Source organism: Molossus molossus, unplaced genomic scaffold, assembly GCF_014108415.1.
Source record: "Molossus molossus isolate mMolMol1 unplaced genomic scaffold, mMolMol1.p scaffold_m16_p_1, whole genome shotgun sequence".
Lineage (NCBI taxonomy): Eukaryota > Metazoa > Chordata > Mammalia > Chiroptera > Molossidae > Molossus > Molossus molossus.
Genome location: NW_023425344.1, coordinates 9,079,445 through 9,100,534, shown reverse-complemented (window position 1 = coordinate 9,100,534; position 21,090 = coordinate 9,079,445). Strand labels below are relative to the sequence as shown.

The following is a 21,090-nucleotide window of genomic DNA, read 5'->3' as shown; positions in this document are numbered from 1 at the left end:
AGGTAGTGGGGGAGAAACGAAGTGTGAAATGTGTAAGAGCCAGAAGTTCATCTTTGCAAAATTCTTTTCACCTCGCCATGTAAAAATCACCGATGGAGAACTCAGTGCTCATGGATGCCCAGTCAAAACAGAAGCTTTTCTGCTGGGAATGTATATGAAAATGTTGCAAATACAGTTATTCAATTATACTCCTAGCGGGGAATCATACCACCTGCACCCATGTCATGTTGCTGTGAGAGACAGGCTGCAAGAATGTCTCTGGCGGGCAGAATTACCAAGTGCCACCCACTCCACCAATGTCATCTCCTTCTGAAATTGAAAAATGACTCCACACCCACTGCGCTGGTCAATGTGTGAATGGTGGATACTGTCCTATTCTGCGGGGCGAGTATAAAATGGAAGGACCCTCTAGGAAACACTTGGGAAGTTTATAAAAAGAGCCATAAGTACATGAACACAGTGACCTCACTTTTGACATTGTATCCTGAGGAAATAATTCTAAACATAGCAAATGCTTTACGCAGGCAGGAGTGTATTACTGCAATAATAAAAAAAGGGACACTAATTAGATTTGAAAAGAGTAGTGAGAATGTAAGTCGATTATGGCTCACGCACGCTCCTCTTTGCGGGTATTTAAAAAACGATGGTTGTGAGACTACAGGAGCAATGAGAAAGGCCTATAATTTAATACAAACACGATATGAAATTGTACACAGTATAGTCACGTCTTTGAAAAAACAACCATGACATGTGTTGGAAAATGTTCAATCTTTTTTGATGTTCTCAATGTATAGAAGATGCTACTTCTAGAACAAATAATTTTAAAAATTGGAGTGGTTGCCTTCCAAAAATGTAAAAGGTGTTGTATTCGTCAGGGTGCTCCAGCAAAACAGATCTACGGGGAGACTGGTTACGCAGGGCTGCCCTGTAGCTAATGGAGGCCGGGGCGCACTGTGCTCCCCGCGTGTGGACCGGACGCCAGGAGAGGCCGAGGTGCGGTGACGTCCACGTCCGGAGGCCGGAAAACCAGGAGAGCGGATGGGGTGTGAGCTCCAGTCTGACTGCAGCGGAGGGCCCAGGGCCCAGGGCCCAGCTTGAACGCAGAGAATGTCCCCTTTTCCTGCCTTTTGTTCTGTTCAGGCCTCCCGTGGGTGGGATGAAGCCCACCCGCCATGGGAAGGGCGTAGATTCAAATGCTAATCTTACACGGAGACATCCTCCCAGACACACCCAGAATGATTCTGAAGCAAATCTGGGCACCCCATGGCCCGGTAAAGTCTACACATAAAGTTAATCATCACTGGTGTGAAATCTTTGATTCAGTACTTTTTTTTATTTAATCCTCACCCGAGGACATTTTTCCATTTTTTGTTCAGATAGAGTGGGAGGAAGAGAGAGAGAGAGAAACATCGACATGAAAGGGACACATCGACCCGCACGACCCAACCAGGGCCGGGGACAAACTGCAACCGAGGTACGTGCCCTTAGTGGGAACTGAACCCGGGTCTCTCTGGACCTCAGACCGACGCTCTGACTGCTGAGCAAAACCAGCCAGGGCTGATTCAGTACTTTATATTGATTATTTCACTTAATCATAAAATCTATCTATCTATCATCTATCTATCTATCTATCATCATCATCTATCATCTCAGGCACAGTTCTAGGCCCCAGAGAAAAATCAAGATAAAACCCATGCCCTGTAGAGCCTACACTAGAGAGGGAAACGAGTAAGTGGAAACAAAGAAGGAATGGAACTTCAGGTAAGAAAACACACTACAAAGAAAGAGGAAGGAGACCATGTAGTAGGTGAAGCGCTACTTTCACTACCACTGCCCGGCCAAAGCTTGCTGAGAAGACACTGTGTGAGCCCAGACCTGAATGAGGGCGCGCAGGCCGCGGGCGGAGGTGCCTGGCCAACGGGACGTTCCACGAGTCCTGAAGACACACACACCACGTAGCCGGAGCGGGGTGGGCGGGCGTGCTAGGGAATAAGGTCACCAGCCAGGACAGCCCAAGGCGTGGGGAGCGGTGCGGAGTTACTCCAAGCACATGGGGCCAGGGACAGTCCTTAGCCAGAAAGTGACCTGGTTTAATTTCTAAATGCTGGCTGGAAAGTTGACTGTAGGGCAGGCAAGAGTAGAAGCAGCGAGAGAAGGGCAGAGGCTGTTGCTCCGAGTCCAAGTGAGAGGTGCCCCCGCACTGATGGAGGCAGGGCACCAGCAGCCCCGAGACCTGGCCGAGGCTGGGAAGGGGGTGAGAGCAGGAACTGGACAGGCAGGCAGCGCTGTGGCCTGGCCTCTGTGCCTTGGCCACAAGGACCATAAGGAGACGTCAGCTGTCCAAGGGTGGGGCTGGCTCGCCCAGCTTGTCATGCACCTGCCACTGACTGGTGGCGGGGGTGGGGGGGTTGGTATGTGCTGCAGAGAGAGAGAGAGGGTCTGTCCCAACCGACTTCTGTAGTGGGAAGTGGGTCGCATTCCGTTTCGGGCAACTCCACACTCAATGAGGGGGTTCTCTGAAATGGAAGTTGGGCATTTGGGAATGAAGGGGACAAAAAAATGACATATTCACTTTCCTATTCAACTAAATAAACACATCTATGCACCAGACATTGTTCTGGGCAATTTCTCTTTCATACACATTGTCCTGAGTGAACAGCATCAGTTCTGCAGAAATGCTGGTTGAATGCATTCATGTGTTCCTCGTCTAAGTCTTATGAGCACCATTAGGTATGTTGAAAATATTTGAAAACGGCCTTCGGAAGGAGGAAGTGAATTTGCTGAGGTCCCTCAGCTGAGGTCCCATCCTGACTGAGGGTCTGACAGGCTTGAGTCAGAATCGCAGATCTGACACCTGCCAGCTTTGTAACCTCAAGGTCCCTACTCTGTTCTCTGTGCCTCAGTCTAGACATCTGTGGAATGGGGGTAATGTTACGGCCCACCTCGTGGAGTTGCTCTGAGGAGTAATGAGATTATGAGCAGAGCTGATGTTATCGTTATTAGAACTGAGGTTCATTCCCAGTCTTTCTGGCTCCAAATAAATGTTCTGTTCTTGGTACCTGGCTCCTTACCCAGTTACGTCACAACACAAAACCAGATGAACACAGTCATCTGACATCTAAGAGGAGCCAACTGCTCACACTCCCTTGTACACGAGAGAGCGTGCTCATAACCACGAAGAGCTGGGAGCTGCTCTTTCTTTTCCAAAGGACCTTTGTTTGGGAGAAGCATCCCGGTGTGCAGGGACCGCCTTGCCCAGGGAAAGAACACTCCATCACTCTGCTTCTCCTGCACGGGCTGCTCCTGCTTCTTCCAAGTCCAGCTTCCCTGACGGTGTCGTATGTCACCCCGAAATGGACCATTGCTGCCTTGGAACAGCATGCCAACTATCGAACAAAGGGCCTGTTTAGGTCCGGCCACTGGAGAGCTGAATCCAAGGGTCGCATTCCGTTTCGGGTTTCTCCACGTTGCATCTCTCTTCACTTTAGCACATTTTTGTGGAGACTTCAGCCTACGCACCTCTCCCCAAGCCACGCCCTGCCCCCACACCACAGCTCTGTTCTGAAAAGTCTCTTCTGCACCGTTGCCTGGCGGAGCGTCCTGCTGGCTGACGGAGAGTCTGTGTTCGTGGGCCTGTTTGGAGGCATATTCCTTGCAAAGCCTTGAATGCATCTCGATAAGCTGCTTCCCTCGCCGCACAGAGCGTGGTGTCTCTGTTCCGTTAGCAGGACCGTGTGCCCTGACTTGGGACTGGGAGCATTCTGAAGTCCTGCCCGAGGATCTCCTTTCTGAGGGCTGAGAGCGCTTGAGAACCTTACCGCTGAGTTGTGACTCTGTTCTGCTCAATTCTGCTCCATAAGCAGCCTGCTACAACGTCAAGCAACGCGTTTTGAACGAAAGTCCTTTGTCCACGAGCCAGGTGGACATATACTTCTCTTATAGCAGCCTTTATAAGCCATTGAATTAGAGATTTGTATGAGAACATGTCATGTTGCATGAGAGTGATGTCTTTGGTCCTAAGACAGGAGGTAATAAACTTTCAGGAAGCCTCGGTTTTGTTTTCCACTGGCATCCAGATCCCCCCTCCGCCCTCCTCGCCTGGCGCTGTGGCTGAAGGGCTGACTATGAACTGCTCGGGGCTTCCTGGCCCTCTGACTTCTGGTTGGTTTCAGTGAGGTCAGGGGGTGTCTGGCTCCAGATTCCCCCAAAGCAGAGTCCAAGAACGGTGCTTATGTGCAGGTGGTTTATTTTGGAAGTGACAGTAGGAAGAAGTGAAGGACGGAGGAGAATAAAATAAGGGAGGAAGCAAGTCTCTGTAAGGACCTCAGAGTTGGCTCTTACAGTGAACAGCTGGGGTTTCCTCCGCTCACTCTGTGGTTCTGAAAAAGAAATGCATATTCCTCAGCGTTTCCCACCAGAGGGGGCCAGGGAGGCGCAAGTCAGCATCCTCTGGAGTCTCCAGGGACGGTTGCCCCATGGCTGTGAATTGCCCTCACATGTTTGTGCTTCTCTTGGATGGGTGTGGAGCAGGCTGTCACAGGAAACAGAGATGACCTGGGGCAAAACACAAGGGCAGAACAGCAGGCACGTGAGTGGAGATGCTGTCAGCCTGAAGCAGGTCCGAACCTGCGTGGAGTATTCACCGAAACCTCGGCTGGGACTGAGAGGGAGGGCGGGACATGTGAGCTAGAGTCCTTGAACTAGTCAGGCCACTGCAATGGAGGCTAAAGGAGGGACGCACTTTCGATGTGTGGACACGGGAGGCCTGATGGGAGCTGAGAGCCTAAGACTGCGAAGTCACCTGTGGGAACAGCATTGCAGGCAGAGGGAACAGCTAATGCGAAGGCCCAGAGGAAGAGCGAGCCTGACACGGTCCTGAGAAACAGAGACATCCACACAAGACGGCTGGGCCACATGAGAAACAGCATTTTACCTTTATGACCAAACTGCCTGACTGCACTTGAACCAAGAACAGCCTGCCACATGCAAACCCAATCCCCCCCATCCATGCCCCGCGGCGTATCTGGTTTACGTGAGGAAGTCACACTGCAGGAGAAATGCCAACCACTTTCAGACGTCCCTTCTCTCCCCCCCTCGGACATTGGAGCACCCGGTTCTCAGGACTTCGGACTTGGAGGGAATGGCAGCCCTGGCTTCCCTGGTCATCCAGCTTGCTGGCAGACTGTGGCAGATAATCCTGGGAGCCAATTTCCATCGTAAATCTTCTCTTGTCTCTGTTAAGGCCTGCTGGTTCTGTCTCTGGGAAATGGACTATTGCATTTGTATCACTAACAATGTCTGACTCAACCAATGGCTTTCCTTACCTGGCAAGGACTCGGCTCAGGGTGACTGGGTGAGCAGGTGGGTGCAAGACCCAACTTCACTGTTCGGTAGAAAATACTTTTCAAATGGACCTTAAAACATTATCAAGTGTTCAAGGGTGTATTTTCTAAAAATCTCAGGTGGTCTCTTGTTTCTGATTAAAATTTACTTAGAGTTCCAAATTAGACAAACGTGTGTTGTTCTAGATGCTAATAGACGTCTAACTTGAAGCTTGTTCTTGCTGAAGCTGGATCCAGAGTTGTAGAGAATTGTACTCTTTTGAATCATGATAGAGACAGAGTCCCCATAACTTACCATGTTACTGTTTGTGTCTTGATGTCATTACCCTGTGCCTGCCATTTGGTGCCCAGATACAGACACAGTAAGTTTCTTCTTCAATCTCAGGCAAGCATCTGAGAGAGCGCTGAAATAATAAAATAAGAGGGTACCACTAGGGATAGAACTCATGTCTCTTAACTTTCACTAATACCTGCTCAACTCCTTCCTCAAACCTGATCTGATAATTCTCTGGAACACAGTGATAGCATTATAGTAACCTGGTTATTATTTAACAGAAAAGGAGCAAAGAGGAGGCTAGATAGTATAGGCATGCCATTTGTACAGCTTTGCCAGGAAGCTGCAGTTAAAACTCTCTAGGTCTATTTCCCACAGATTGCTGGGGGGAGGGACTGGACAAGATGCATGCCCAGTAAAGTCTGGGTGACATGGGAAGAAGCTTAACTGTCAATCACACTGGAGACAGGCAATTGGCCAGAACAGGTGTGGCCACTGCAAGGGTGCAAAGTCTAAGATATCTGAACTCCTGAACAAGGGAGTTCCCTCTCTTGGCTTTTGGCCCTCTTGCTCTCTTGGGGCTCCTGTTGCAGGGGGCATGCTCCCCCACTTCACCCATGTGGCTCACAGCCATGTGGGACCCGGACAATGGACTAATGGACTGAATCTAGCCTGATGCTCTGATGGACTCAGCTCCACCATGGAAAGGAAACTCTGGACATTGGCCCTGCTTCTAGCTCTATTGAATCCACAGCTGCATATTTTCCAGGACTGGTTTAAGGAAACTGAGACTTTACAAACTGAGGGATGTAACTCTAAGCAAATAAAAATTACTTGTTCTCCCATGCAAGTCTTAGAAAATCCTTTTTCTCAAGATATTGCAAGAACCCCACTCCCACTAGTGACAGAGAAATTCTATCCACTCAATTCTCCAGGAACAACAGCAAGTGAACATGTATTTGTGAAATGGTTGCTTTCTCGACAAACTGGATTAGCATTATAAGCACATTTCATGATTCTACTGGATCTGGGCACTGTCCTGAATGCCAAGGATATAGCCATCATTGCTGCCCACATGGGTCTCACAGTAGTGATGCAGACACAGGCCACAATTTGGGCATCAAGAAACTTCAAACCACTGAGGATAAGAAGAAGAGAAAATGTTGGACCTCAGCTTGGGTGTGTGTGGGTAGAGAGGAAGCTAATTCAAAGGAGGCTTCCTGGAGGGAATAGCAATGAAGCTGGGTCTTGAATACTCCCATAAACTGGCACAGTGAGACCCCCCCAGCCTCACTGTCTGCCATGACCAGCTTTGTAGTTTGCCCCAGAGATGCTCTCAGTAGGCTGTTCTGAGCTCTTCGCTGAGACTCTTACCTCTCCTTGAAATATTTCTCTCACCTCTTTTCTTGTAGTTAAGTCTTACATGTCCTTCATGCTGAATCTGTTTTCATCTCTTCCAGGAAATATTCTTTAACTCATTAGGTTGGCTGCTTCTCTTGCTCTCTGCTCCGGTGGCTCATTGCATACATCTTACCCTTACTAACACGCCATTGAAATTATCGGTCAGTTACTAGAATTGACCTTGTCTTTTAAACATTCAAATCTCCATTCTGTCTATCTATCTATCTATCTATCTATCTATCTATCTATCTATCTATCTAATTGATCATTCTACTCTTTATATCCACTATTCCGTGCTTGATAAACATGTTGAAGTTGAACTGCAATACAGCTTTATGCTAAAACTCTCCGTAAAAATACTGTAGGCTTGATTAGTGTTGCCTGGAGTGGACCTTAGCCCCAATCCAGAAGTGGTTGGAAAGCCTTGCTTTATCAACCCCTGAACTTAGTGTTCTGCATAGCTGTTGCTTACTGGGAACTGAGTGCGATATGTAGGCTTAACAGCATTTGTTGGCATGGCAATTGCTTCTAAGTGTTGTGTGCTGTCACTGACTTCAAAGCATTGACACCCTTCCTTCTCTGTCTATGGATGACGCATTCTTTTCAGCCATGCTGTTCTCTGCTGGTCTTCTGGAAGACCAGAAGATGGACGTGTTCAGGTAGATCGCTAGCTATGCTAGAATCTGAAGCAGTTGTTAAATGACAAGCGGATTTAGCAGCTCTTGTTCTGCAAATGCAAGTCGAACAGTAATCCAGACTGTGGGGTATTGATGTGAGGACATATCGATCAATGGATCAGAATGAGAGTCCAAAAACAGACCTCCATTTATATGATCAATTTATTTTTGACGAAGATGCCAAGGTAATTTAGTTGGAAAGATAGTCTTTTCAACAGTGTTGGACTAACTGGATATCTATATAAAAAAACAAAAACAATTTGAACCTTACTTCCCAACATACATAATTTAAATTAATCGTAGACCTAAATGTAAGAACTATTAAGCCCTAGAAGACAGCGTACAAGAAAATCGTTCCGACATTGGATGAAACACAGATTTCTTGCATAAAACACCAATAATAGAAACTCTAAGAGGAAAAAATGATAACCCTGGCTGGTTTGGCTCAGTTTGTTGGGCATCAGCCAGTGCACCAAAAGGTGGCAGGTTTGATTCCCAGTCAGGGCACATGCCTGGGTTACAGGCTCCATTCCTGGAGGGGGCGGGCAGGAGGCAGCCAACCTATGTTCTGCTCACACATCAATGTTTCTCTCTCTCCTTCTCCCTTTCTTTCTTTCTAAACATCATTAAAAAATCTTTAAGAAAAAAAAAGAAAACTGATAAAATAAAATTCATCAAGATTTAAAATGGTTACTCTTTGAAAAACACAGTTAAGAACACAAGAAGGTACCCTGGCCGGTTTGGCTCAGCGGTTGGAGTGTCGGCCTGTGGACCAGAGAGTCCTGGGTTCAATTCCTGCTAGGGGCACGTACCAAAAAAATAAAAAATAAAAAAATAACATAAGGAGGCAAGTCACATTTTTGCTGTGAACATATCCAGAAAAGGAGAAAAGTGTTTGTTAAACATATATATGCTCAACAAACTGCTTAAATTCAGAGTATATAAAGAATATTCATGCGCCTTGGCCAGTTTGGTTCAGCGGTTGGAGCGTTGGCCTGCAGACCAGAGAGTCCCGGGTTCTGTTCCCGCTTAGGGGCATGTACCAAAAAAAAAAAAAAAAAGAACACTCATGACTATGACTATTAATATGACAGCACAGGTTTAAAAAAACCAACTAGACACAAGACATGAACAGACACTTCTTAGAAGAAGGTATGAATAGCAATAAGCACACGAAAAGATACCCAACATCACCAGACGTAAACAAATGCAAATTAAAACCATGGTGAGATGGATAATACTTTGCATCCACAAGAACCACTACAATAAAAAAGTCAACAATCCCAAAGGTCTGAGCGTGTGCAGTGACCAGAGCACTGTCATACATTGCTAGCAAACTAGTCCAGCCACTTTGGAAAAGAACACAGGGTGTATGGCAATACCTTGTAAAGTTACATACGTTGATCATATGACTCAGCAGTTTCACTTGTAGGTATTTATTCAACAGAAATGAAAACATACATTCCTATAAAAATTTGTGGACTTTTTCATGATAGCCCCAAACTGAAGGAAACCCAAAGGTCCCTCAACTGAGGAGTGGGCAAACGCATCGCGTAGCATGAACACTGATCTGAAGTTCAACGAGAAGGACATAGAAGAAATTTCTAAAACCCCAACTCTGAGTGAAAAAGACAAACAAAATATTATGTACCTTACGACTCCAATTACATGAAACTTTGGCAAAGGCAGAACTACAGTCTAAGACCTGCCAGTGGTTGCCAGAGGCCGGGGGTGTGGTGCAGGGTGAATGTTAGGCCCAAAGGAACGTTTTAGAGCCAGGGAAATGTGTCTTGATTGTAATGGTGGTTATGATTGTACAGTTACCCAAATCACTAAGCTATATTTTTACTTTTTGTTTGTTTTTTTATTAAAAAAGAGTTTTTCCCTTTATTGATTTTAGAGAGAGAGGAAGGGAGAGGGAGAGAGAAACATCGATGAGAGAGAACACTGACTGGCTGCCTCCTGCATACCCCCACTGGGGATTTGGCCCACAACCTGGGCATGTGCCCTGATTGGCAACCGAACCGGTGACCTCTTGGTGCATGGGCTGACGCTCAACCACTGAACCACACTGACCGGACTAATCTATATCTTTAAAACATGTGAATTTCACACCTTTATAAAAAAAGAGAAAAAAGAAGACAAAACAAGCTAATGCTTACTGGGAAAGTTAACATACAGTACAGAGAGCAATAAACATTAAAATGTGAAACAACTTGTGGGAAGGGGAATGCAGCACGATGATACTGGCTGTCCTACCTGCCTGGCTGTTTGCTAACGCAACCTGACAGCAGCTTGGCTGTTGCATGAACCCTGGTCTAGAGAAGGAGGGAGGACGTGTTTCTGAAGGCCAGGATATAGTAAATGGGTCATCAGCTGGTAGAGAGGGTTAAAAATATTGATACTACCGAGGTTAATATTAACCAATTATTTACTTGGCTTGGTGCAAATATTTTACAGTGATTATAAAACAGGAGATGGCATTTATCTGAATGAACTACCTTGCATATAAATACCATGTTCTCTAAAGGTCAAAAAGAGACATACACACAAGACCAGTAAGATTTGGTCTTTGGGTATGTCTAAGGCATGAAATTTCTCTAGTTTACCAATTCTGAATGGGTGTCTTAATACATTTATTGAAGGGCTCATACCCTGTTATAATTCTAACGCCAATCACACCATGAGTTTCTCCAAAACCCCACTACCATTTTCCAACACCAGCTGGATGTTCTACAGTTCAGCTCAGTTCTGACACTACCTACCAGGACATAGCATCAGATCCCACAGAAGGGCTCAGTCCTGCAAGACTGTTTCCCCTTTTCAGATGCCAATCACAAGTCCAGGTGCGTCTGACCAGTCAGCTCTAGTTAGAGGCTCCAAGGGCTCCCTCTTTGGGTTTGACTAATTTGCTAGAGTGGCTCACAGAACTCAAGAGAAACATGTTACTTACTAGGTCATCAGCTAATTATAAAAGAATATAACTCAGGAACAGCCAGATGGAAGAGATGTGTAGGGCAAGGTAGGGGGGAAGCGGCACAAACCTTCCTTGTCCTCTAGTTGTACACCCTTATGTTCAAACTCTGGGTTTTTATTGAGACTTCATTACACAGTCATGATTAAATAAATCATTGGCCACTGGAGAGAGATTCAAACTAAAGCTTCTTCCCCTCCCTGGGGGTCATGGGGGACAGAATGCAGAGGTGGATGGTGTGTGTGTATGGGGGAGGGGGGCTGAAATTTCCAACCTTCTAATCACCCAAGGTTGGTTTCCGTGGCAACTTGCCGCTATTCTTAGGTGATTTCCAGAAGCCCCCTCATTAATGTAAATTCAAGCATGGTTGAAAGGGGTTTGTTATAAATATCAAGATACCTTTATTGCTCCTATCACTCAGAAAATTCCCATGGTTATAGAAGCTGTGTGCCATAAATGAGAACTAAATATGCATTTTTATTACAAATCACAATATCACATGTGTTCCTGTTTCCTGGATATTTCATCTCTTCCTTTTGGTGGAACAGATCTTCAAGTAATTCTCTCAGAAATGGTTTGAGTGCTAAACTTTGAGTTCTTTTCAATTTTTGCTCATGCAAAAATTCAAGTCAAATGCTAACTCCAATGTGAATTGTTAATACAAGAAATCATTTCAAAGAAATTAAATCCTTTCAGTAGAAAGCCCTTCTGATCACACTTGATACACAATTCCTATAATATAGTTTAGCTTCTATTGTCTATTTCGTTGAGCTTGAGTGAGCCTGACTTTTCACCTATCAGGTTATGAAATGGCCTGGTAACCAAGGATTCCGTATGCTTATTGCCCTACACTTGGTCAGTATTCAGTTTATTCTTTTCTTAAATAAAAAAGGGATAGGGGAGCCCAGGAAGAGAAATGATCTTTAAGCCAGCAGCAGGGGTAAGAGTCAAGACAATGTGAAATTCTTGCCAAGTTACAAATAAGCCAGAATGCAGAGAAAGGAGTCTTTTGGTTTTTGCTATGGAAGGGATTTGTTTGGCAAAAAGAAAGATCTCAAATAGAAAAATGGCAGCATATGCCGAACACAGATGTGTGAAATGCATACTTTTCTTAGAGGACATGGGTGATAGTAGTAGAAGGATATGAGGGGCTGATAATGCCAATTCATGGAGTTTCAGTGATGTCTTACAGAATATGAGGAAATACTGCTTCACCTTCTTTGGGATAACCACGTTCCTATAGGTAAAACAAAAAGTTGGTTATGATCACTGACTCCTCAAACATTTTCTAAGAAAGCAATGCCATTCTTTCCTTCCTCCGCCACATGCGTGCACACAATGTTTAAGTAGAACTCCAACCTGGTTCAAGTTAAACGTAGAGCTGTTCTGGTCATAATTAGCGTGAGGAGCCTGAATCACAGGTTGCTTATGCTGTACCTCTTCCTCTCTCTGCCGTGTGGTCACCGAAGAACTCACAGGTTGTGCACAAAACAAGCAGACAAAGTACAAGACAGGTGGGTTCTAACTAGAGGGTATCTGAGGAAGCATCATGGAAATGGTGCATTTAGTAAAATGGTCCGCAGTTTTTCATGTTTTTGAGTACAGCACCAATTTAGATATGGTCACACTGAGGATCTGTACTGACTGCAACACCCAACTTTCTAGGGTACGAATGTGGGGGCTGAGGGTGGGTGTGAGAGGTTGGATGCACAGGGTCATTTGGGCAAAAATACTGACTGGACCATCTCCACACTCCCTCCCAATACTTGTTCTGAATGTATTTGGCCAGATTGGCCGTGGCTTCACAGTATATACATTCGTGTCACTAAATTCTCTTACTGGTGTCAATGGATATTTTGATAGATTTGAAGTGAAAAATAAGATTCCACAGCTATGCCAATAACTTAATAGTTTATTAGTCAGTCAACAATATTACAAATATTTAAAAATTACTTAATATAAATAGTTGGCAGCAAACTATTCCATTACAGAGTTAAATTACCAGTACAACAGACAGACTGGAGATTTAGACACCTGGAAGATAACAATAAAATAAACTAAAATATTTTAACCCAAAAATTTAAGCTGAAGGCGTTTACCTAGTGTCCATAAAAGCATGGGTTCTCTTTTTATTTAGAAAAAAATAAAAAACGGCTTTAACACCCCATTAGGAATATAAAATAAAATCAACTGAAAATATTAATTTGCATATCAAAGAACCATTTATAATTACAATCCAAACACTCCATAAACCACTTGTGCGATTCTATACAGAAACTGGGAATTAGAAACTAGTTGCTTTAATATTACAAAGATTTCAGCTCCAAAAATAATTCAACATAAAATAAACTTTAGCAATTAGTGTCATAAAATTATATATTTCCACATAAAAATACAAAATAATATTAATGACAAGAATATGAAAAATTATTCCAAGTATTTTACTACTATTAAAATAAAATAAAACCCAAAAAAACAAAATAGAAATATGCATGAAAAAAGTCTCTCCTTTTGTTAGCAAAACACTATCCAAAATAACTACAATCATTTACATCAGTACAAAGATTTCTGGATTTAAAAAATAGTTGCAATGACAAAAGGGGTATCTTTTCTGACAGTAAAAAATGACACTGTGGATAAAATCTGCAAAATATGCAATGAAAAAAATAAATTTGCATTAAAAAGGTTTACACTGTTATTTTTTTTTTATACAAACATTAGAAACAGTATTGCACATCACAACACAGAATCGAGGTTAGTCAGCCTTCCAAAATGTGTTATATTCAAGTTTTGTAGCATCTTTGAGGAGAGGCTCTGTGCAGCCAGATGCAACAGGGATAAAATATCAAGTGTTTTCCATACACAAATATATAAATGCTAAATGTTTCCTTCTTAACAAAAAGTGTGGATTTTTAAAGTATTTTTTTTTCCTCCACAGTCATACTTTTGGGCAGCAATAAGAACATTTAGAGAACATAGGTGAAGAAGCTTTGAAAATACAAAAATACAATCAAAATTAATAATTTTCTACAAAAATAGTAAAATAAATATGATCTGTAAATAAAAAAAAAAACTCCAATACAGTGTTCAACAGTTAGAAAATAAGAATGTAGTACATAAAAGGCAAAAATAAAAAAAAGAAAAAGGGGTAGGGGTGAGGGAGGGAAGGAACAAAATATTAGACTAATAAGCTCCAATTGTAACAGAAATGAAGGTAAAATAAACCACACATTTCTGTCATTTTTACCCGTGGCGAAGAGGGTGTTCTGTTACATTTCCCTTCACTCCCAATATTTATTTCTGTTTAAGAAGGGAAAGTGATTTTCAACATCTCCAATTATTTTCATCATATAATTTATTTTAGTGTTCATTATTCAATACATGAAAAAGCTCTTCAATTTTAAACATTAAGCAGAAATTATGAAAATAAAGTTTAAAAATCTGCGAAATTAAATATCTAAATAATTAACATTGCAAAACTACTGATTTCTTTTCTAAATTCCAAAAATTGAGGTATAGCAAAGGAGATGTCATCAGTCAAAAAAAGTGTGCCATAAAATAGCTGACTGTTGGAAAAATCTCTCACAGAGATATAAAAATAGTGCATAACAAATGTCAAATGGATCAAGGTTGGCAGGGTTAAGGTTAGAAAAGAATACTCCAAAAATCTGGAGGATCATGGTTAAGTAACAAATAGGGAACATCGACAAATAAATTAGTAAAAAGCTCTTCTGAAAACAGCATCAACTTTAAACATTAAAAACTTGAACCACAACCACAATAAAACAGCAGTTAGACATGAACCACGTATTTTACAGTACAAAAAGCACACCATAGACAACCAATGTTAAGATCAACACTTTGCTCACATGAAGGATTGTCCCGAGGGGTTGTTCTAAGACAATACCCATGTAATTTTCTCTCTTTAGAGTCAAGAATCTTAGTTCTGCATTTAAAAAAAAACGTTTACCACTGTTGGTGCTTTGCTTAGATTGCAGAGTAACTCTTACATTAAAATATAGGAGCTGGTTGCATTAAAAATGCTCTAAAGAGAAAACATATCCCTAATGAATTCTAACAGTGTTCAGTACCGAGAGGACGCATGAACTGTGCATGTTGCCACTTTCCCAAAAACTGCAAGCAAAGTCACTACCAAAATTCCTTCATCAATATTAAAAAAAAAAAAAAAGCAATTTCTAACCGTTAAGAACAATAATGTTCCATGCAACAGTGACCCCAGTTTAGACAGAAGACCCCAATATACATAGGTCAAACAAGTAAGCAAGTTCAAGCCAGATTTCACCATTGTCTTTAAGGTAAAATCGAATTTTATGCAACTAGCCATCTGTATATTTCCCCATCTCCATTTTGACTTTATTTAGGTTTACTAAAGTTTTGCATTCTTATATAAAGTTCACTTGTTTAAATATTTGCTTCTTGTGGGTCTTACATTTGGTGACTGGTTAGCAGTGTGCTGGCCATCTTTGGTTTATAAAGGATGTCTTAACCATGAACTATCAAAGGGGTTAAAATCAACTTTCTTTAAAATTCTAATATTTCTCTTTCATTCAATTTTTTATCTATACTATATCACTGCACATGAATTAGAACCGCACATCACAAAATTGCACAGAGATTACAAATATTACATCCAGTCTGCATAAAATCGAATTCCACTACCGACCAGATCACAAAATGGCTGCACTCTCTAATCTAAAACTAATTTGCATATTGTACACATGTAGGACAATTTTTAAACTCGAAGTCACAATAATGCATGCAAAGTTTGCTTTTTTAAACAAATTTTATAATTTGTTCATGCTACCTAGATTCAAGAGAGCTTTTTTTTTGAACATTTGCAATACCTCACCTTGTTAGTTAATAATTCTAGTGCATGCATATGGTGTATACAGGTAAGTAAACATGCATTTTTTTCACATTCTAAAACTATGGCAGTTTAGGCCATATTGTGCTGCCTGCATTTTATCTGCAATGCAGTGTGTCTCTAACGTTTTCAATCCCGTATTAATAGGTGGCATTTACACATAACACCTATATAGCAGCAAAGCTAATACAGCTTGTGATTAAAAATGTTTAAAAATAGCTAATAAATCAGATTATCTTGAGGTATTATTTCTTGCAAGTCAAAATGGAGAGCAAAAAAATCAACCCTAATTTTAGTTTATGTATACACTGAAAATAGCAACAATAAAAATAAGCATTTGTAGCAGACATATTCCATCTTCACTATTATTTTGCTACCTTTGGTAAATTACTGGGGCAGATCTTGAAGTTAAAAACCCACGTTTAGAAATAAGTGCACGCTTCACCCACTATATAGCAGCAGACTGTTTGCCCCTACGCAAAACATTCTCATATCTAATTTTAACTTTACATATAAAAATAACTTGGAGAAAATACAAAAAAACATTTTATTTTAACATGAAAATATCACAAAAATTAGTAAGCCTGAGATGTAGGGTTTTGGTGAAAAACAAGAGGCTTGTAGTGTTTTGGCTGCTGATAGATGCATGTATTGAGAGCTGGGTGAAAGCAGAAGAATGCACTTATTTCTTCTGCATGTCAGTATCTTCAGACACAGTGAGCCACATGCAGCCTTTCTTTCCTTGTTAAATAGAGGCAGGTTTGCCATTCTTAGTTCCAGCGGAAGTGGATCTGACGTGGCCGATCGGCACCTTCCTTTACCAATGGCTTATGGAACTCACGTCCTGCACGAGAGTGGATATTTGCCCAACAAAACTCACAGTAATACTGCAGGCAAGTGACATTGGCACAAAAAAAGGGAGCAAATTTTCCACCACAGCGTGCGCCCTGGCATTCATCACACATCTGGTCATCTAGCACATATGGCTTTACCTCCACCTAGAAAAAGAGAAAAATGTCTCATTATGTCTGCTTCAGAAATCACTTTAGAAAGAATTTAATATGTGTTCTACAGAAAAGAAACACCAGCATTAAACATTGAAAAAGTAGGCAGTTTCCCAGGGAAATACTTTACCATACAGTAGGTTAAAAAAAATTATTTTGTTCTTGAACTCATCATCTTTTTATATGATGTTTTATGTTCATAATTGACCATGTGATTAATTTTACTGTATATTTGGTAATGTAATCTTCAGAAAACTATAAACTGGATGGTATTTACAATATTTTCCAATGACAGAAAATACTTTTAAACACTATAAAAAACTAAGTGATTTGCAAAACACTCCACATGGTTTCTCCATCTTTCCCTTCATTCCAACACCGCCTGTGAGACGGCACAGCCCTACCCACCACTGGCTGTGGCAGCCTTCTCTCCCGAGGTGAGGGCTGCACCCTGCTTGTACGTAACTGGTTCGGAGCCACAACTGTGGATAACGTTATTAGGGCATGTCGAGACGTCTGTGAATTTATAAGATAGAAAGTCAGGGTCCCACTCTGAAGGCCTGACTTGGTAGATGACCTCAGAATCAAGGAAGGTCTAACTGGTAACCCTCGTAACCTCATCTGTTAAATGAGGATAAAAGAACCTACCTAATAGTGTAAAGATTAGATTGTGGAAGTAAAAGCATTTAAGACAGTGCTACAGTAAATACTCTGTAAACTAGTGTTAGCTACTGTCTTTCGTACTTGCAAAACTTTATGAACAAAAGGTTACTACCTTTGTCTGACCCCATGGTGTCAGACACCCTAAGACCTCAGCATTTCCTGATGAGGGCAGAGAAAATTGAGTGTCCTAAGAGCTTGGTTTGAGATAAGGTAGTGTTTGTCCACAGTAAAAAATAGTGACCCAACAATTTCTACTCTGAATGTATTCTATTGAAATACTAGCATGTGTGCAGAAATTGAATCTATAAGGGTATTTTCTGCAGCATTATTTGTAATAATAACAATTAAAAAAAACTGGAAACAACCTAAAAGTTGATAAAAAACAACGGTAAAACAAATCTTTCATAGGAAACAACTGCATTGTTGTTCACATTTGCATGTCATTCATTAGGGTTAGGATAAACACATTTCACACATATTGGATATTTTGCTTTTCTGAATTGTCTGTATATTATGCATGTTTTCCTGCTGAAGTGTATTAAAAATTAACTTATAACTTCTCTTTGACAGCTAAGGATTTTTAACAGTTTTTTTCCACTGGCCTTTTGTTTTCAAAATAATCTTTGACACAAATTCTAAAATTTTTATGTTCAATCTTTATCTTTCATCTTTTCCCTTTATGGATTCTAACTTGATTGCCAGGCTATTATTTTTTATTATCTTAATTGTAACTATAATTAAGGAATAACTTTACTATGACCAAAGAATATATTAAGGTAGCATGGGAATCACTGGATTTCCTTCATCAGATGATACAGTTCTCTGAGCACAGGAAAGTACCCACCTGCTCCACACTCAGCACCTAGTACCTAGCAGAGTATCTAGCACAGAGCAGAAACTCTATATATAACTATTTAAATGAAAGTGATACATTTACATATGCTTTCTGGGTTTCTTTCTCATGTTTATTTCTTGCCCTGGATTTTAAGCAAACTGAATACAGTTTCTGTGTTTGTTTGTTTTTTTCTTTGTTTTGTTTTTTATCCTCACCCAAGGACATTTTTCCATTTTTTGTTCAGGTAGAGTGGGAAGGAGAGAGAGGAAGAGAGAGAGAGAGAGAAACATCGATGTGAAGGGACACATCGAGTGGCTGCCACCCGCACGACCAACCAGGGCCGGGGACAAACTGCAACCGAGGTACGTGCCCTTAGTGGGAACTGAATCCCGGTCTCTTTGGACCGCAGGCTGACGCTCTAACCGCTGAGCCAAACTGGCCAGGGCAATTTCTGTGCTCTTTACTTCTATAATACCTCATAAAATGCTAAGTGCAAGTATCAGGAGTTATTTAATGTCAAAGTATTGAATAGAATTTTTAAAATGTGATGATTTCAATTATTTGCATTTTCAAATTCTATACATTATTGTATGGAGCTAATCTACTTTATTCAAAATCATAAACTTCAAAGATGGAAAACTGAATTTAAAACTGACTTAAGATTTTAGAGTATGATGAATATCTATTTCTCATTAATAATAACAATTAACTTTTGTATGTGTAAAACAGGGTTTCATTAATTCTTCACCTATTCTTATTTTCCATAATACCTTAGTAGCACATATCTGAAAAAATAAACTCTTAGGGATTTCAATGCCTTTTTAAGAAGGCATATGTTTCTCAATTCACTTGTTCTGCATCTGAGTTGCTCTTTAAGAGCCAATACTCTGATCCAATTAATTGGTCCTTCGCTCTCCTTTTGGAAACAAAGAGGTATGAGGTATGACACCGCAACAATCTTTCCTTCTGCTTCTGCACATTAAACAACTACAAATAAGGTATATTCAATGTAAATAATTTCCTCTGTGACTATCACCTCTCTGCAAAAGTAGGGGTTAGACTACATCAGTGGTCTCAAGTGTAGCTGCACATTACAATCACCTGGGGAGACCTGGCTGCATCCCAGACTAATTACAGCAGAATCTCTGGGTGGAACCCAGATGTCAAGGTTTTTCTAAAGTTCCCAGGTGACTTTAGTGTTCGGCCAAGGTTGAAAACCACTGAAATAGAGAAACTCTAAGGTTCGAACTAGTTCAAAAAATTTTTGTATGCATGTCTAAATAAAAGCAGATCCCCTTGTCTTAATTTTTTCACACTATTTTCAGTAACACTGCAAACAAAAAGCCACTCTGTGTGTATGAACTGAACCTATGCTGTACTTTTCTAAATGGTTTGGTTTGGCAATTAAATTGATGACACTTCTAAAGTCCATGGTCTAGTCAATTAGCATTAGTTAATCACCTCCCCTGCCCCCAAAGTAGTCTTTTATTGTGCAAACAGTCTCTAAGAAGCTTCAAGACACTGTTACACTGGGAACACACTCAAGTTATAGCTACTAATTTGGATATAAAAAAGTTAATTTACCTAATATTCTTAGTATATCTCATCTGTACTATAAATGAAAACATGACAATTTTAGAATATTGCTTATATCCTTATTATAGATACACGTTTTTGCACTTACACGTTTATCAATGTCACCATGCTGAAGCTGCACAAACCGAGCACTGATGGCAGCAATATAGCTCTGCTGATTGGAGAAAGCAACTCGACCAGCACCTTTTGGGTATTTTAGCTCAGGATCCGTATCAATTCCTGCATAACAAACTCCACCATATAGCCGGTCCATGATCATAGCCAGTTCCACTTTAAAAAAAAAGTTCATATGAAATGTGAGAGAACACTAAATCAACAACTTTTAAGTGCTTTCTTTAAAAAGTAAAAGTCAATTGGACATATAGTTTTGATACTGTTGTAATTAACCTAGTTATTAATAACAGGAAAGGAACAAAGGGGGAAGCCAGACATTATAGGCATGTCATTTGCACTGCTTCACGAGGAAGCCTCAACTTTATACTCCTTAGGGGACAAAGGGCAGATATATATGCATGCTCAGTATGGTTGGGATGAACAGGGAAGGCAGTTATTGTCAGTCACACCAGGGAACAGAAGTCACTGGCCAGAACAGGTGTGGCCACAGTTAAGGGTGAGGAATTTGGATATTTAAACCCCTAAACTAAAGGAACTGGCTCTCTTGCTGCTCCTGGGACTCATGGGACTTGTGTGCACTGAGCTTGTGGCACTCTGCTGCACTGGCCCACACACAATGGACTAATGTACTGCAGCCTGCCTGAGGCTGAACCGCACCCATCTCCAATACGGGGGAAAAAACTATGGACACTGGCTCTGCTTTTAGCTTTACAGAAGGGATGTCATTCCATGGAAATGAAGCTTTCTACTATATCTCCTCCTCCCGTGGGGGCCTCTGGAAATGCTTATTCCAGCACTACCCCAAGAACCACCTTCACGGATAAGTGTCATTGTCATGCTCTTTTCTAAATCCAGTCCCTTCACTTGTCCACTAGATCCCAACTGCTCTCACTGCAAACGGATTACTTTGGCAATTCTCAACTTTCTGGACCATCAGTTTTTCTCTCTATACTGGGTCCTTTCCAATATACTGTAATTTGTCCCATCTCAAAATAAAAATCTCTTAACTCTACTTCTTCCTCTCAAGTGACTGCTTCATTTCTCTGTAACCCTAATTGCTAAAAAAAATTTTCTATATTTCCCAATCCCTCTCTTCTCATTCTTTGTTCAACCCTTCATAATCAAACTTTCACCCCGAACTCCATTTTAACAGCTCATGTAAAGGTCCCTTCCTCACTGTCAAATTCAGTGGCCAATCTACCTGTAAGCAGCACTGAACACAGTTCATCTCTTTCCTACCCTTGAAATACTTTCCTCATCTAGATCCCAGGATCCAGTATTCTACTGATTCTCCTACCATACTGTAATTCCTTCCTGGTCTTCCC

General features: G+C 41.3%; 2 protein-coding genes across 10 annotated transcripts in view; both read right to left on the bottom strand.

Moving 5' to 3' along the window:
* The window catches only part of LOC118615321 (probable 18S rRNA (guanine-N(7))-methyltransferase), a 75,616-nt gene extending 71,944 nt beyond the window's left edge, over positions 1-3,672 (bottom strand). Inside the window, 1 exon segment of the mRNA XM_036240169.1 lies at positions 3,080-3,672. Within this exon segment, the coding sequence (XP_036096062.1) occupies positions 3,080-3,672 (593 nt within the window).
* An 8,895-nt stretch (positions 3,673-12,567) lies between these two features.
* Positions 12,568-21,090, bottom strand: part of CPEB2 (cytoplasmic polyadenylation element binding protein 2) — a 63,683-nt gene continuing 55,160 nt past the window's right edge. For all 9 annotated transcript variants that reach the window (XM_036261691.1, XM_036261701.1, XM_036261673.1 and 6 more), the window contains 2 exons: positions 19,740-19,921; positions 12,568-16,551 (listed from right to left, as the gene is read on the bottom strand). In XM_036261691.1, coding sequence (XP_036117584.1) covers positions 16,324-16,551; positions 19,740-19,921 — 410 coding nt within the window. In that variant the 3' untranslated portion in view covers positions 12,568-16,323. The remainder of the gene's footprint in view (positions 16,552-19,739; positions 19,922-21,090) is intronic.